Source organism: Lipotes vexillifer, unplaced genomic scaffold (genome assembly GCF_000442215.2).
Source record: "Lipotes vexillifer unplaced genomic scaffold, Lipotes_vexillifer_v1.1 scaffold242, whole genome shotgun sequence".
Lineage (NCBI taxonomy): Eukaryota > Metazoa > Chordata > Mammalia > Artiodactyla > Lipotidae > Lipotes > Lipotes vexillifer.
Genome location: NW_006771376.1, coordinates 1894801 through 1911673, shown reverse-complemented (window position 1 = coordinate 1911673; position 16873 = coordinate 1894801). Strand labels below are relative to the sequence as shown.

Here is a 16873-nt window from a genome sequence, read left to right as displayed (position 1 = left end):
GGCCCAGCCGCTCCGCGGCATGCGGTATCTTCCCGGACCGGGGCACGAACCCGTGTCCCCTGCATCGGCAGGCGGACTCTCAACCACTGCGCCACCAGGGAAGCCCAATGTGAACCCTTTTTTTTCCGAATGAAATATTCTCACTAGTGAATAGAAATTCTTGTTTTCCTTTGTTACCGTGAACCAGAATGGAAGAGGAGGAAACCCTTCCTCTTCACTAAATTTTCCCCTTTCTTTAAGGCCCAACTTCTGTGACTGGTTCCCTCACCACTCCAACTTGTCATAAAATTCTTTTTACTCTGGCTTTAATCGCCATTATTAATACCAATTATTTCGTATTTAATTTACTTGGCCTTATGATGTCATTTGTCTTATACGGATGTTTTTTTCATCTACCGGTAGATGGTAAGCTCCAGGAGAGCAGGGAACCTTCTTTTCAACATTATATAATGGGAAATTCCCAAATCTCCATGGTGGAGAGAAAGTGGTGTCATCAACTTTCACATGCCTTTCATTCATCTTCTTCAAAGTGATCTGTAACCGATCTTGTTTCATTGAAAGCCCCTCACCCACCCCTTTACCCTAGATTATTTTGAAACAAATGTCAGGGACTGTGGTAGTCTTGGTGTTCCCAGTAACATCCTAGCTCGGGAATCAAACTCAATAGGATAGGGAAGCAATTATTCTTAGTAGGGAACTAGCGCTATTATTGTAAACCTCATATTCTGTACCCAGAAAAGTGAAAATACTATTGTATTTGTATTTATTTCATGTGCCTTCAAAGGATGAGCAATTTCAGGTCTGGGAATATAGAACCTGCATCATTATGCACCATAGCTTCTTTTTATTAAATTCTGTTTCCCCTGGCACTGGCTTCTCTTTGTTTTAGTGTCCTGCCGCAGGCTGGAGCTGTGAGGGGAAAACCTGTAATTCTTTGAGTTTGGCCCCTGTTGAGCTTGTGGAGAAAAGGGAAGTCTCCAGATCTGGATAGTCTACTCAATGACTGTGCCACTCATTGAACAGAATCTTTGATCTTGGTGAATCAGTCTCTCTGGGGTCATGAAAAAAGGAGACAAGATTTAGCACTCACTTTATCATGTTAAGGGCCATTTGAAATTAAGTCTGCTGGAGAAACTTGGGTCTACTTCAGAGATTTTTTAAATTAATTAATTAATTAAATAAATTTATTTTTGGCTGCATTGGGTTTTCCTTGCTGCGTGCGTGCTTTCTCTAGTTGCGGAGAGCGGTGGATACTCTTCGTTGCGGTGCATGGCCTTTCATTGCGTTGGCTTTTCTTGTTGCGGAGCACAGACTCTAGGCATGCGGGCGTCCGTAGTTGTGGCACGCGGCCTTAGAGCACAGACTCAGTAGTTGTGGCGCATGGGCTTCATTGCTCCGCGGCATGTGGGAACTTCCCGGACCAGGGCTTGAACCCTTGTCCCCTGCATTGGCAGGCGGATTCTTAACCACTGCGCCACCAGGGAAGCCCTACTTAAGAGATTTTTGAAATGCTGCTTCATGGGTAGGTGCTTCTGCCTTGTATTCTGTTGAAAGGATGAAGATACGGAGGCTTCCAGGAGGTGATGCAAAAAAAAAAAATACGGATACAAAATAACATTGAGACTTCTGATTTCAAGAATGTGTTTTGTGTTAAAAAGTTTTCTCAATTGTAAATAAATGTGAAAACTGTTGCTATCATCAGTGAGTAGTCCAATCAAATAATTCTGAACAACCGTTTAGGTGTGCAGATCAGGAGCAGGTAAGGATCGGGCTTGGTGGAAGAGTGCAGCTTTGAGAAATCTTTAGGAATTAAGAAGATGGGACTGAGTAATACTTTTTGTATCTTCACATGTTCCTAACCTCAATCTGGGAATAGGCTCACCACCTCTTAATCTACTTTTTTTTTTTTTTTTTTTTTTTGGGTGTTTGGTCCCCCACCGCTGTGGCCTCTCCCGCTGTGAGGCACAGGCTCCGTTTTTGCGGTACTTGGGCCTCTCACTGTTGTGGCCTCTCCCGCTGCAGAGCACAGGCTCCGGACGCGCAGGCCCAGCGGCCATGGCTCACGGGCCTAGCCGCTCCGCGGCATGTGGGATCTTCCCGGACCGGGGCACGAACCCGCGTCCCCTGCATCGGCAGGCGGACTCCCAACCACTGAGCCACCAGGGAAGCCCTTAATCTACTTTTTAACATGCCTTCCAAAGGCCATTTGTGGGTTTATTCTCTTCCTCCATTAAAGTTATGAGACAAATACACCATCATTGAGCTTAGAATTTTGCTTTACAGTTTTCTATGGGCCTAAAGTATTTTTTTAGTGATGGGCTTCTAGCCCACTGAATTACAAATCTGTGACCATTTATTATGTATCTGTTTGCAAGGACTGTGCTGGGGACTGTTGAGGGTTATGAGGTAAACTTTTGTTTGGCCCCTCTAGGAGAGACTCAGATGGCTACACAAAGTGGGAGTACATTAAGAGCCACCAGAAAAATCCACAGAAAGATTTATGGGGCTTCAAGGAGGTGAAGGATGGTAGTACATTTGGTGACAATTATCAGGGACACCTTCATAGAAGAGGAAACTTTTGAGTTGAATATAGAATGGTATAGAATTTGGATAGGCAGATTCAGAGATATAGGAGGAAACAGTTCAAATTTTGATAACCTAGATGCTCTGTAACATTCTCAGCCTGTGAGTTTGGTACTTGATGAATCTGGATAAATAGGCATCAATAAGTATAATTCCAATTCCAACATGTGGGGTATTCCTTCCATACCATCAAGCAATTCTCCCCCATGAACTGGGTGTTCTGCAGTTCATTTCAACTCTGACACTATGTACCTGGAGATAGCCTCAGATCACACAGGTTAAAGGCTCAGTCCTAAAAGACTGTCCCCTGCCCCCTTCAGATGCCAGTGGCATGTCCAGGTTGTCACCTCTCCTTCTGACTATAGATCAGAGGTTCCAACACCCCCTCCTTGGGTTCGATTAATTTGCTAGAACGGTTCACAGACTCAAATGTTATACTTAATAGGTTACCAATTTATTATAAGAGGGTATAACTCAGGAACAGCCAGATGGAAGAGATGCATAGAGGGCAAGGTATGGGGAAAGGGGCATGGAGCTTCCATTCCCTCTCTGAGAGAGCTACACTCCCTGCACCTGCATGTGTTCATCAACTTGGAAATTCTCCAGATCTCATCCTTTTGGCATTTTGTGGAGGCTTCATTCATTACAAGGCATGATTGATTAAATCATTGGCCATTGGTGACTGAGCTCAATCTCCAGCCCCACAACCCTTCCTGAGTGTGTGTGGGGGGATGGGACTGGAAGTCCCAACCCTTTCTATTCACGTGGTTGGTTCCTCTGGCAACCACCCCCCTTCCTTAGATGATCTAAGGGCATTCTAAAAGTCACCTCATTAATATAGCAATGGATGCTTCCTCGCTGTCCTGGAAATTCTAAATTTTAGGAAGTTTGCCAGGAAACAGGGTCAAAGACCAAATATATATTTCTCATTATAAATTCTTTTTGTAAGGCCAGTCACAAAAGTTCAGGCCAGTTCAGGAAGGCAATTATTTCAGTCCCAGATGTGTCCCACACTCTCTGTACAGGTCTTTGTTTTTGACCCAGGTTTTCAATTTGCCTCATCCATCTTATTACTTATAAATGTTTTCATTCAATGGTTGCTTTACAGCTTTGAAACTCAGAGGAATGGACTGGTGTTTATCTATGACATGTGCGGTTCTAATTATGCCAACTTTGAGCTGGATCTTGGCAAGAAAGTCCTAAACTTGCTGAAGGTAAGGCTGTGAAATGGCCCTTTCAACCCCCCTTCAATGGTTAGGGTGATTTTTTCTATTCTTTATGAGATTTAGGAATGATGTAAACTTCAGACATTATGTTCAGTTTAAAGGTCACCTGTAAATGATGACCCATATCTGCTTCCTCAGAACAAGAAACAATCTTAAAAGTAAAGTGGGAGGAATTAAAATAAAATACACAGGAACACTGAGTCATAAAGGTGAGATGTCTCTTTCCGGGAGGTTTTTTTTTTTTTTTTTTTTTTTTTTTTTTTTTTTTTTGCAGTACGCGGGCTTCTCACTGTTGTGGCTTCTCCCATTGCGGAGCACAGGCTCCGGACGCGCAGGCTCAGCGGCCATGGCTCATGGGCCTAGCCGCTCTGCGGCATGTGGCATCTTCCTGGACCGGGGCACGAACCCGTGTCCCCTGCATCAGCAGGCAGACTCTCAATCACTGTGCCACCAGGGAAGCCCTCTTTTCAGGAGTTTTGTAGAATAAGAATTAATGAGGCCTAGGTATAGCCATTGTCTATGAAAAATGTCACCTAACCAGTAACTTGCAGACTTTTTGTCTCAACCTAGTCAGAAATATGTTTTACATTGCAACTTAGTATACAATAGTATTAATATATGTACACTAACTATACATATACATGTAAAGTTATATACATAGATAGGTTCTTAATCTCTTACCTCAAACTCTTAGGTCCAGAGATATTATTTAATATTTTGAAGTTTAAAAGATAATGTGGTCTTTATGTCACTTTAATATCAAATATTTCTGCAATGAAATGTATTATTCATATCATAACCTTTGGAGAAGAACAAAGGTTATAAATAGCTTATGGGATTTCAGGTCAGATTTTGCTGTCCCATGAATTTTTGCACCAAACTTAAAAAAGAAACTAGTGGCTTTCAGAGCGGTTTAGATTTCAGAATTTGAGCATACAGGTGTATGTATGTGTGTGTACATATTTATAAAACAAGAAGTTTCACAAAACAAGCTTTACTTTTACTCTGTACAATCATTTTGATTATTCTGTTCTATAACATTTTTTAAATGTTAGTCATAACCTACGAAATTGATTTCAGGACCCACTGAGTGACAACCTGCAGTTGGAAAACATTGATCAAGGAGTCTGTGTAGTCTTTTTTTTTTTTTTGGCCAAGCTGTGTGGCATGTGGGATCTTAGTTCCCCCACCACGTATTGAACCCATGCCCCCTGCATTGGCAGCGCAGAGTCTTAACCACTGGACCACCAGGGAAGTCCTGTAGGAGTCTGTGCAGTCTTTGTTCCAGGACCTCACTTGGGAGTACTGTGGAACTAGATGTTTAGAAGTGTTTATTTACTATTACAGCTTTACAACAGAAATTATATAAAGAGAGTATTATACTGCATGTTGTTTTCTGGGACTTCACTTGTGATTGTATTACTAAAATTCCTATTGTGGCATTTAGCTTTGATTCATTCCTTTTTATTGACGGGTGAAGGATTTATACCTTTTAATTCCTCATCCATTGATGAATACACCAGTTTATTTATCTACTTCTTTTGATGGCTGTTTGGGTCATTCTCTGATTTTTGCTATTATAAACAGTGCTGCTATGAACATTTTATACATGTCTTCTGGTGCATGTGTGCAAGAATATCTCTAGGGCAGTGTTTCTCAACCATTTTTTCATTATTGCCTCACTAAGGAGTCTTTTTTAGACTCCCCCCACCCCCAGTTGTTGTTCTTCTAATGAAATTTTAATACCACAGATATAATGTATATATCTTGAGGTACTGAATGTATATCTATGCTTTATGCAAAAAAAGAGTGTGTATGTTTGGGTTGTTTTTCCCATTCCCCACTCTCCTCAGAACTAATTTCACCCCCTTGGGCATGATATCACCTCTATTGAAAATGCATGCTCTAGGGGAATTCCCTGGTGGTCCAGTGGTTAGGACTCCGCACTTCCACTGCTGGGGGCCTGAGTTCGATCCCTGGTTGGGGAACTAGATACCGCATGCATACCACAACTAAGAGTGCACATGCTGCAACTAAGAAGCCCGCATGCCACAACTATGAACCCACATGCTGCAACAAAGGATCCTGCATGCCAAAACTAAGACCTGGTGCAGCCTAAATAAATAAATAAATATTAAAAAAAGAAAAGAAAAGGAAAGAAAATGCATGCTCTAGAGTATACATCTAGGAGTAGAATTACTGGGTCATAAGGTCTGGGAAGATTGAGTTTTATAAGATAGTGTTTAATTGTTTTCCTAAGTGGTTGTACCCACCTGCCATGTGTAAAATTTCCACATCCTCTCCAGTACATGATAATGTCACACTTCTTAATTTTTCCCTATCGAGTGGGTATAAAATGGTATCTTGTGGTATAACTTACCTCTCTCTTATTAGTGAGATTAAGTATCCTTTCATATATTTATTGGCCATATATGTTTTCTTCTGCTGCAAAATGCCTGTTTATGGCTTTTACCCATTTTCCTATCATCCATTTCTGTAGTTTTGTACTAATCTATTTCTCTGTGTGTATATATACATACATATACTGTCTCAGTTTATAGCTTGTTTTTTCACTTTTTATACAATCCTTTTAACTAACAGAAGTTCCTAGTTTTAGTATGGTTAAATGAGTCTGTATTTTATTTTCTGCTTAATATGTTTTGCATCGTAAATCCTTCCCTATTCCAAAGTCAGAAAAAATATATTAGCTATTTTATTTTATTTTACTGCTGTACCACTGATTCCACCATGTGTATTAATGTTTTTAGTGATTTTTTTTATTGTGGTAAAATATACATAACAAAATTTACCATTTTAACCATTTTAAGTGTACAGTTAAGTTAGCATTAAGTACATTCACAATGCAACCCATCACCACTATCCATTTTCAAAACTATTCATCATCCCAAACAGAAACTCTGTGCCCATTAATCAATATATCCCCACCCTGCCCCACAGCCCCTGGTAACCTTTATTCTACTTTCTGTTGTTATGAATTTGCCTATTCTACGTCCTCATATAAGTGGAATCATGCAGCATTTGTCCTTTGTGTCTGATCACTTAGCATAATATTTTTAAGATTCATCCATATTGTAACATGTATCAGAATTTCATTCCTTTTTAAGGCTGAATAATATTTTATTGTGTTGTTAATCCATTCATCTGTCAAACAGTTGGGTTGTTTCCATTTTTGGCTATTGTGAATAATGGTCCTATGAACATTGGTGTTACAGCATCTGTTTCAGTCCTTGCTTTCAGTTCTTTTGTGTATATGCCTAGAAGTGGAATTGTTGGATCACGTGGTAGTTCTACATTTAACTTTTTGAGAAGCTATTTTCTTTTAAAAACTTAAACTTTTTTGTTTTTGTCATTTAAGACCTTAATCCATCTGGAGTTGATTTTTGAGTATGGTATGAGATGTAGGAATCTGACATTTTTTTTCCATATGGATAGCTAATTTTTTTCCAGTTTTGCAACTAAATAGTCCCTCCTTTCCACAACATAGGCTTTCTACTTGTCAGTTTTAACAGAATCACAATAACCTGGTAACTTAATATATCACAGACAGTTTAATCATCTAACCATCTTTCTGTATTATTCATATTGTTTTCAGGTTTAAATAATACTATTATGATCATTTAAGCTTTTTCTTTTAAATTATTTTAACAAGGTATTTCTAAGACATGGATTATTTGGCTAAAGATTATGAATATTCTTAATCTCTCTTATACATTACTAGGTTACCCTCCATAAAAGTGGAAAAAAATTTACACTGTCACCAAGAAATACAGGTATCTATTTCCTTCAGCCATCCCAGTACTGCATTCCATAAATTTTCTATTTTTTTCTTTTTTTAACATCTTTATTGGAGTATAATTGCTTTACAATGGTGTGTTAGTTTCTGCTTTATAGCAAAGTGAATCAGCTATACATATACATATATCCCCATATCTCCTCCCTCTTGTGTCTCCCTCCCACCCTCACTATCCCAACCCCTCTAGGTGGTCACAAGGCACCGAGCTGATCTCGCTGAGCTATGTGGCTGCTTCCCACTAGCTATCTGTTTTACATTTGTTAGTGTATATATGTCCATGCCACTCTCTCACTTTGTCACAGCTTACCCTTGCCCCTCCCCATGTCCTCAAGTCCATTCTCTATGTCTGCATCTTTTTTTTTTTTTCACATCAGACGGGTGATGTGCCACAGTTGTAACAAGGTTGGAAGGAGGCACATGTCACACAAGCGCGTGAACACCCAATCATCACACTTATGAACTACAAAAGGATCGATGTCTGCATCTTTATTCCTATCCTGCCCCTAGGTTTTTCAGAATCATTTTTTTTTTTGGATTCCATATATATGAGTTAGCATACAGTATTTGTTTTTCTCTTTCTCACTTACTTCACTCTGTGTGACAGACTCTAGGTCCATCCACCTCACTACAAGTAACTCAATTTCGTTTCTTTTTATGGCTGAGTAATATTCCATTGTATATATGTGCCACATCTTTATCCATTCATCTGTCGATGGACACTTAGGTTGCTTCCATGTCCTGGCTATTGTAACTAGAGCTGCAATGAACATTGTGATACGTGACTCTTTTTGAATTATGGTTTTCTCAGGGTATATGCCCAGTAATGGGATTGCTGGGTCGTATGGTAGTTCTATTTTTAGTTTCTTAAGGAACCTCCATACTGTTCTCCATAGTGGCTGTACCAATTTACATTCCCACCAACAGTGTAAGAGTGTTCCCTTTTCTCCACACCCTCTCCAGCATTTATTGTTTGTAGATTTTTTGATGGCCATTCTGACTGGTGTGAGGTGATACCTCATGGTAGTTTTGATTTGCATTTCTCTAAAGATAAATGATGTTGAACATCCTTTCATGTGTTTGTTGGCAGTCTGTATATCTTCTTTGTTGGCAATCTGTATATCTTGGAGAAATGCCTATTTAGGTCTTCTGCCCATTTTTGGATTGGGTTGTTTGTTTTTTTGATACTGAGCTACATGAGCTGCTTATAAATTTTGGAGATTAATCCTTTGTCAGTTACTTCATTTGCAAATATTTTCTCCCATTCTGAGGGTTGTCTTTTGGTCTTGTTTATGTTTTCCTTTGCTGTTCAAAAGCTTTTAAGTTTCATTAGGTCCCATTTGTTTATTGTTGTTTTTATTTCCATTCTCTAGGCGGTGGGTCAAAAAGGATCTTGCTGTGATTTATGTCATAGAGTGTTCTGCTTATGTTTTCCTCTAAGAGTTTTATAGTGTCTGGTCTTACATTTAGGTCTCTAATCCATTTTGAGTTTATTTTTGTGTATGGTGTTAGGGAGTGTTCTAATTTCACTCTTTTACATGCAGCTGTCCAGTTTTCCCAGCACCACTTATGGAAGAGGCTGGCTTTTCTCTATTGTTTATTCTTGCCTCCTTTATCAAAAATAAGGTGACCATATGTGCATGGGTTTATCTCTGGGCTTTCTATCCTGTTCCATTGATCTAAATTTCTTGTTTTTGTGCCAGTACCATATTGTCTTGATTACTGTAGCTTTGTAGTATAGTCTGAAGTCAGGGAGCCTGATTCCTCCAGCTCTGCTTTTTTCTTTCTCAAGATTGCATTGGCTATTCGGCATCTTTTATGTTTCCATACAAATTGTGAAATTTTTTGTTCTAGTTCTGTGAAAAATGCCTTTGGTAGTTTGATAGGAATTGCATTGAATCTGTAGCTTGCTTTGGGTAGTATAGTTATTTTCACAATGTTGAGTCTTCCAATCCAAGAACATGGTACATCTCTCCATCTGTTTGTATCATTTTTAATTTCTTTCATCAGTGTCTTATAGTTTTCTGCATACAGGTCTTTTGTCTCCTTAGGTAGGTTTATTCCTAGGCAATTTATTCTTTTTGTTGCAATGGTAAATGGGAGTGTTTCCTTAATTTCTGTTTCTGATCTTTCATTCTTAGTGTAGAGGAATGCAAGAGATTTCTGTGCATTAATTTTGTATCCTGCTACTTTACCAAATTCATTGTTTAGCTCTAGTAGTTTTCTGGTAGCATGTTTAGGATTCTATACGTACAGTATCATGTCATCTGCAAACAGTGACAGCTTTACTTCTTCTTTTCCGAGTTGTATTCCTTTTATTTCTTTTTCTTCTCTGATTGCTGCGGCTAAAACTTCCAAAACTATGTTGAATAATAGTGGTGAGAGTGGACAGCCTTGTCTTCTTCCTGATCTTAGAGGAAATGGTTTCAGTTTTTCACCATAGAGAACAATGTTGGCTGTGGGTTTGTCATATATAGCCTTCATTATGTTGAGGTAAGTTCCCTCTGTGCCTACTTTCTGCAAGGTTTTTATCATAAATGGGTGTTGAACTTTGTCGAAAGCTTTTTTGCATCTGTTGAGACGATCATCTGGTTTTTCTCCTTCAATTTGTTGATATGGTTTATCACACTGATTGATTTGCGTATATTGAAGAATCCTTGCATTCCTGGGGTAAACCCCACTTGATCATGGTGTATGATCCTTTTAATGTGCTGTTGGATTCTGTTTGCTAGTATTTTGTTGAGGATTTTTGCCTCTATGTTCATCAGTGATATTGGCCTGTAGTTTTCTTTCTTTGTGACATCTTTGTCTGGTTTTGGTATCAGGGTGATGGTGGCCTCGTAGAATGAGTTTGGGAGTGTTCCTCCCTCTGCTATATTTTGGAAGAGTTTGAGAAGGATAGGTGTTAGCTCTTCTCTAAATGTTTGATAGAATTAGCCTGTGAAGCCATCTGGTCCTAGGCTTTTGTTTGTTGGAAGATTTTTAATCACAGTCTCAATTTCAGTGCTTGTGATTGGTCTGTTTATATTTTCTATTTCTTCCCGGTTCAGTCTCTGAAGGTTGTGCTTTTCTAAGAATTTGTCCATTTCTTCCAGGTTGTCCATTTTATTGGCATAGAGTTGCTTGTAGTAATGATCCTTTGTATTTCTGCAGTGTCAGTGGTTACTTCTCCTTTTTCATTTCTAATTCTATTGACTTGAATCTTCTCCCTTTTTTCTTGATGAGTCTGGCTAATGGTTTATCAATTTTGTTTATCTTCTCAAAGAACCAGCTTTTAGTTGTTTTGATCATTGCTATCGTTTCCTTCATGTCTTTTTCATTTATTTCTGCTCTTATCTTTATGATTTCTTTCTTCTGCTAACTGTGGGGTTTTTTTGTTCTTCTTTCTCTAATTGCTTTAGGTGTAAGGTTAGTTTGTTTATTTGAGATGTTTCTTGTTTCTTGTATTGCTGTAAACTTCCCTCTTAGATCTGCTTTTTCTGCATGCCATAGGTTTTGGGTCGTCGTGTTTTCATTGTCATTTGTTTCTAGGTATTTTTTAATTTCTTCTTTGATTTCTTCAGTTTTCTCTTGGTTATTTAGTAGTGTACTGTGTAGCCTCCATGTGTTTGTATTTTTTACAGATTTTTACCTGTAATTGATATCCAGTCTCATAGAGTTGTGGTCGGAAAAGATACTTGATACGATTTCAGTTTTCTTAAATTTACCAAGACTTGATTTGTTACCCAAGATATGATCTGTCCTGGAGAATGTTCCATGAGCACTTGAGAAGAAAGTGTATTCTGGGTTTTTTTGGAAGTAATGTCCTATAAATATCAATTAAGTCCATCTTGTTTAATGTATCATTTAAAGCTTGTTTTTCCTTATTTATTTTCATTTTGGATGATCTGTCCATTGGTGAAAGTGGGGTGTTAACGGCCCCTACTATGATTGTGTTACTGTTGATTTCCCCTTTTATGACTGTTAGCATTTGCCTTATGTATTGAGGTGCTCCTATGTTGGGTGCATAAATATTTACAATTGTTATATTTTCTTCTTGGATTGATCCCTTGATCATTATGTAGTGTCCTTCTTTGTCTCTTGTAGTAGGGTTTAATTTAAAGTCTATTTTGTCTGATATGAGAATTGCTACCCTAGCTTTCTTTTGATTTCCATTTGCATGGAATATCTTTTTCCATCCCCTCACTTTCAGTCTGTATGTGTCCCTAGGTCTGAAGTGGGTCTCTTGTAGACAGCATAATAACAGGTCTTGTTTTTGTATCCATTCAGCCAGTCTATGTCTTTTGGTTGGAGCATTTAATCCATTTACATTTAAGGTAGTTATCAGTATGTATGTTCCTGTTACCATTTTCTTAATTGTTTTGGGTTTTTTATTGTAGGTCTTTTCCTTCTCTTGTGTTTCCTGCCTAGAGAAGTTCCTTTAGCATTTGTTGTAAAGCTGGTTTGGTGGTGCTGAATTCTCTTAGCTTTTGCTTGTCTGTAAAGGTTTTAATTTCTCCATCGAATCTGAATGAGATCCTTGCTGCGTAATCTTGGTTGTAGGTTTTTCTCTTTCATCACTTTAAATATGTCCTGCCACCCCCTTCTGGCTTGCAGAGTTTCTGCTGAAAGATCCGCCGTTACCTAATGGGGATTCCCTTGTGTGTTATTTGGTGTTTTTCCCTTGCTGCTTTTAATATTTTTTCTTTGTATTTAATTTTTGATAGTTTGATTAATATGTGTCTTGGCGTGTTTCTCCTTGGATTTATTGTGTATGGGACTCTCTGTGCTTCCTGGGCTTGACTGAATATTTCCTTTCCTGTATTAGGGAAGTTTTCAACTATAACCTGTTCAAATATTTTCTCAGTCCCTTTCTTTTTCTCCTTTTCTTCTGGGATCCCTATAATTCGAATGTTGGTGTGTTTAATGTTGTCCCAGAGGTCTCTCAGACTGTCCTCAGTTCTTTTCATTCTTTTTTCTTCATTCTGCTCTGTGGTAGTTATTTCCACTATTTTATCTTCCAGGTCACTTATCCGTTCTTCTGCCTCTGTTATTCTGCTATTGATTCCTTCTAGAGAATTTTAAATTTCATTTATTGTGTTGTTCATCATTGTTTGCTCTTTAGTTCTTTTAGGTCCTTGTTAAACAGTTCTTGTATTTTCTCCATTCTATTTCCGGGATTTTCGATCATCTTTACTATCATTACTGTGAATTCCTTTTCAGGTAGACTGCCTATTTCCTATTCATTTGTTTGGTCTGTTGGGTTTTTAACTTGCTCCTTCATCTGCTGTGTGTTTCTCTGTCTTCTCATTTTGCTTAACTTACTGTGTTTGGGGTCTCCTTTTCGCAGGCTGCACGTTCGTAGTTCCCACTGTTTTTGGTGTCTGCCCCCAGTGGCTAAGGTTGGTTCAGTGGGTTGTGTAGGCTTCCTGGTGGAGGGGATTGGTGCCTGTGTTCTGGTGGGTGAGGCTGGATCTTGTCTTTCTGGTTGGCGGGACTGCGTCCGGTAGTGTGTTTTGGGGTGTCTATGACCTTATGATTTTAGGCAGCCTTTCTGCTAATGGGTGGGGTTGTGTTCCTGTCTTGTTAGTTGTTTGGCATAGGGTGTCCAGCACTGTAGCTTGCTGGTCGTTGAGTGGAGCTGGGTCTTAGCGTTTAGATGGAGATCTCTGGGAGAGCTTTCGCTGTTTGATATTACGTGGAGCCAGGAGGTCTCTGGTGGACCAGTGTCCTGAACTCGGCTCTCCTACCTCAGAGGCACAGGCCTGACACCCGGCCGGAGCACCAAGACCTGGTCAGGGTGTGGGATGGCCTCATCCAGGGGCACTTGCGCGCAGGTAGGGCACACCCGATTGGTGCAGTCACCGAGAGGGCGAGTCCGCCTGCCCGCCCGCCGGTCCTGTCCCCTTCCCTCTGACTGCCTGAGCAGGTGCAGTCTCGCTTCCTCCAGACGGAGTCTGGGAACCCCACCTCCCTTTGCTCTTTTTTTGAATTTAGAAGTTCTAAAATAATAACATCCTTTTTTTTGTTGTTTGAACTCCTTTAAATAATAACATTGTAGTATCTTTTTTTTTTTCAAATGTTCTTTTGCTGTTAATGTGTCCTTTATCTGGTTCAAAATAATGAAACTACTATGGATGTTTTGTTGTTGTTTTGCTATATAAATTCAAAGAGAATGAAATAAAAGTTTGGTTGCCTTAAAATCCATATCATGTTTTTCTTAGTGACTTATTGCTCTGTCATTGGGAGCAGATAAAATTTTAAATATAGTCCCCTACCATCCTCATTCTCATGAAAGTTGTAAGTAGAAGTTTAATGCACAGTCTCATACTTAATATGTTTTAAAATTAATTAATTAATTAATTAGGGCTTCCCTGGTGGCACAGTGGTTGAGAGTCTGCCTGCCGATGCAGGGGATGCGGGTTTGTGCCCCAGTCTGGGAGGGTCCCACATGCCGCGGCGCAGCTGGGCCTGTGAGCCATGGCTGCTGAGCCTGCGCGTCCGGAGCCTGTGCTCCGCAACGGGAGAGGCCATAACAGTGAGAGGCCCACGTACCGCAAAAAAAAAATAATAATAATAACAATAATAATTAATTAAATTAAAAATGTGTTTTTAATTTTAAACATTTTGGCTACCCTGTGGGATCATAGCTCCCAGACAAGGGGTATAGAACCTGCGCGCCCTGCAGTGGAAGCGCGGAATCTTAACTGCTGGACCACCAGGCAAGTCCCCCAGATTTCTATTTAGTATAAATTAATTTCCAGTCGTTACTGTGGTGAGGATTTAGATCAAAATATGACACTGGAATAAAAGTGTAAATAATCTTTGACTTCTTAAGTTGCTCTGAGTAGATTTTCCCCATCTTAGTAAATTTCTTTCTTTTTTTTTTTTAAATTTAATTTTCTTTTTGGCTGTGTTGCGTCTTTGTTGCTGCACATGGGCTTTCTCTAGTTGCAGTGAACAGAGGGCTCCTCTTCCTTGCAGAGCACAGGCTTCTCATTGTGGTGGCTTCTCCCTTTTTTGTTGTTGAATTTTATTTAATTTATATTTTTATACAGCAGGTTCTTATTAGTTATCTAGTTTATACATATTAGTATATATATGTCAATTCCAATCTCCCATGGTGGCTTCTCTTGTTTCGGAGCACAGGCTCTAGGCTTGCGGGCTTCGGTTGTTGTGGCATGTGGGCTCTAGAGCGCAGGCTCAGTAGTTGTGGCGTGCGGGCTCTATAGGGCAGGCTCAGTAGTTGTGGCGCATGGGCTTAGTTGCTCCACGGCATGTGGGATCTTCCTGGACCAGGGATTGAACCCGTGTCCGCTGCCATTTTTTTTAATGAACATCATTTTACATACATTTTTGTATATTTGACCCATTATTTCTTATTTTTTCTTTCTTTTTCTTTTTAAAGTCTTTTTTCAGCTTTATTGAGGTATAAATGACAAAAACTGTATATATTTAAGGTGCACAATGTGATGATTTCATATAAATATATGCTGTGACATGATCACCACCGTCAAGCTAATTGGCATTCATTACCTCACATAATTACCTTTTTTTTTGATCCATTATTTCTTTAGGATAAATTGCTATAAGCAGATTTTTAGGGTCAAAATGTAGGCATATTTAAAGTTTTGATAAATATTGCCAAATAGTCCACTAAAAATTTAGTCCAAATTTGTACTCCCATCAACATCCTGTTCACCAGAGTCTCATCAATGATTATTTGGATTTTAATCAACTCATGTCTTTATTTGGTGTTTTCTTATTAGTGATTAACTTTAGCATATTTTCATGTTTAACATCAATAAGTATTGCTTAAAAATATTTCTTTTTCTCATATATTCTACCCATTTTTTTTCTTTTCTTTTAAAATAAATTTATTTATTTAATTTTGGCTGTGTTGGGTCTTTGTTGCTGTGCGTGGGCTTTCTCTAGTTGTGGCGAGTGGGGGCTACTCTGTGTTGTGGTGTGAGGGCTGCTCATTGCGGTGGCTTCTCTTGTTGCGGAACATGGGCTGTAGGCGTGCGGGCTTCAGTAGTTCTGGCACACGGGCTCTAAAGCGCAGGCTGAGTAGTTGTGGCGCACAGGCTTAGTTGCTCCGCAGCATGTGGGATCTTCCCGGAGCAGGGCTCGAACCCATGTCCCCTGCATTGGCAGGTGGATTGTTAACCACTGTGCCACCAGGGAAGTCCTTACCCACTTTTCTATTGAAGTGTTTGTCTCATTGATTTACAAGACTTGTTATTAAGAATATTAAGAGTATTGTTAAGTATGTGTTACCAGCATTTTTGCAGTTTATAATTTGTTCAACTTTATGGTGTCTTTTGTCATACTATTGTTTTCTTAATTTTTCATTATCATTTTAATATGCTATATTACATGTAGTATATTTAATAATATATCATATTATATATGGTACATAATATTATGGACAAAATAATTTGTTTTCAAATAGCTGTCCTGGCAACATTTGTTAACTAATACATTTATTTCCCTACTCATTTGGGATAGCACCTTTATCTTATACTTAATTTCCATATGGTAAGTATGTCTATTTCTGGACTCCCTGTTCTGTTGATCTAGGCATCAAGACCAACATATTCACTTTTTAATTTATTGTAGCCTTATAATAAAGTTTAATATCTTATACAACAAGCTTCCCTGTATTCTTTTATTTCTAAAAGTTGTTTTGACCTTTTTGCACTTTTATTCTTTTACATGTACTTTCGTGTGCTTTTATTTAAATTTTTACTGATATATAACATGCATACTAAAAACAAACTTTATAACTAGTTTTTATAAATTACAAAAGCAATTAAAAAGTAATTCAAGGAAAAGTCTCTGACCATTCACTCACACACCCCAGTGCCATTCCCCAGAGATAACCACTTATTCAGAATTATAAATCTGATGAGAAGATATTTTAAAAAATCATCATCTTTTGATTAGATGAATGTTAGAGTCATTCAGTCAAGTTCTGGAAGATAAAACACTTTGGGATTTAATTTGGATATAATGAATTAATTGGAGAATTGACATCTTTACAGCATCATCTTCTCCTGTCCAGGAATGCTATGTTTTGTTTTATGGATTTTTTTAAAGTCTTTTGTCATGTCTTTCAATAAGATTTTAAAATTATGTGTTTTGCATGTTTCTTATGACGTATATTCCTAGGCTAAAAAAATGTATACCTCTGTATGTATGTATAAACGTAGCAGACACCAAGGATAAATCATCTTTTTTGTATGACCAGTGACTTACAGGGGGAGAGAGA

The 16873-nt window shown here is 38.7% G+C and overlaps 1 protein-coding gene across 1 annotated transcript in view; it reads left to right on the top strand.

Annotated features, from left to right (window-relative positions):
- The window catches only part of PTPN9 (protein tyrosine phosphatase non-receptor type 9), an 80528-nt gene that overhangs the window by 39698 nt on the left and 23957 nt on the right, over positions 1-16873 (top strand). Inside the window, exon 5 of the mRNA XM_007446706.1 lies at positions 3692-3797. Coding sequence (XP_007446768.1) covers positions 3692-3797 — 106 coding nt within the window. The remainder of the gene's footprint in view (positions 1-3691; positions 3798-16873) is intronic.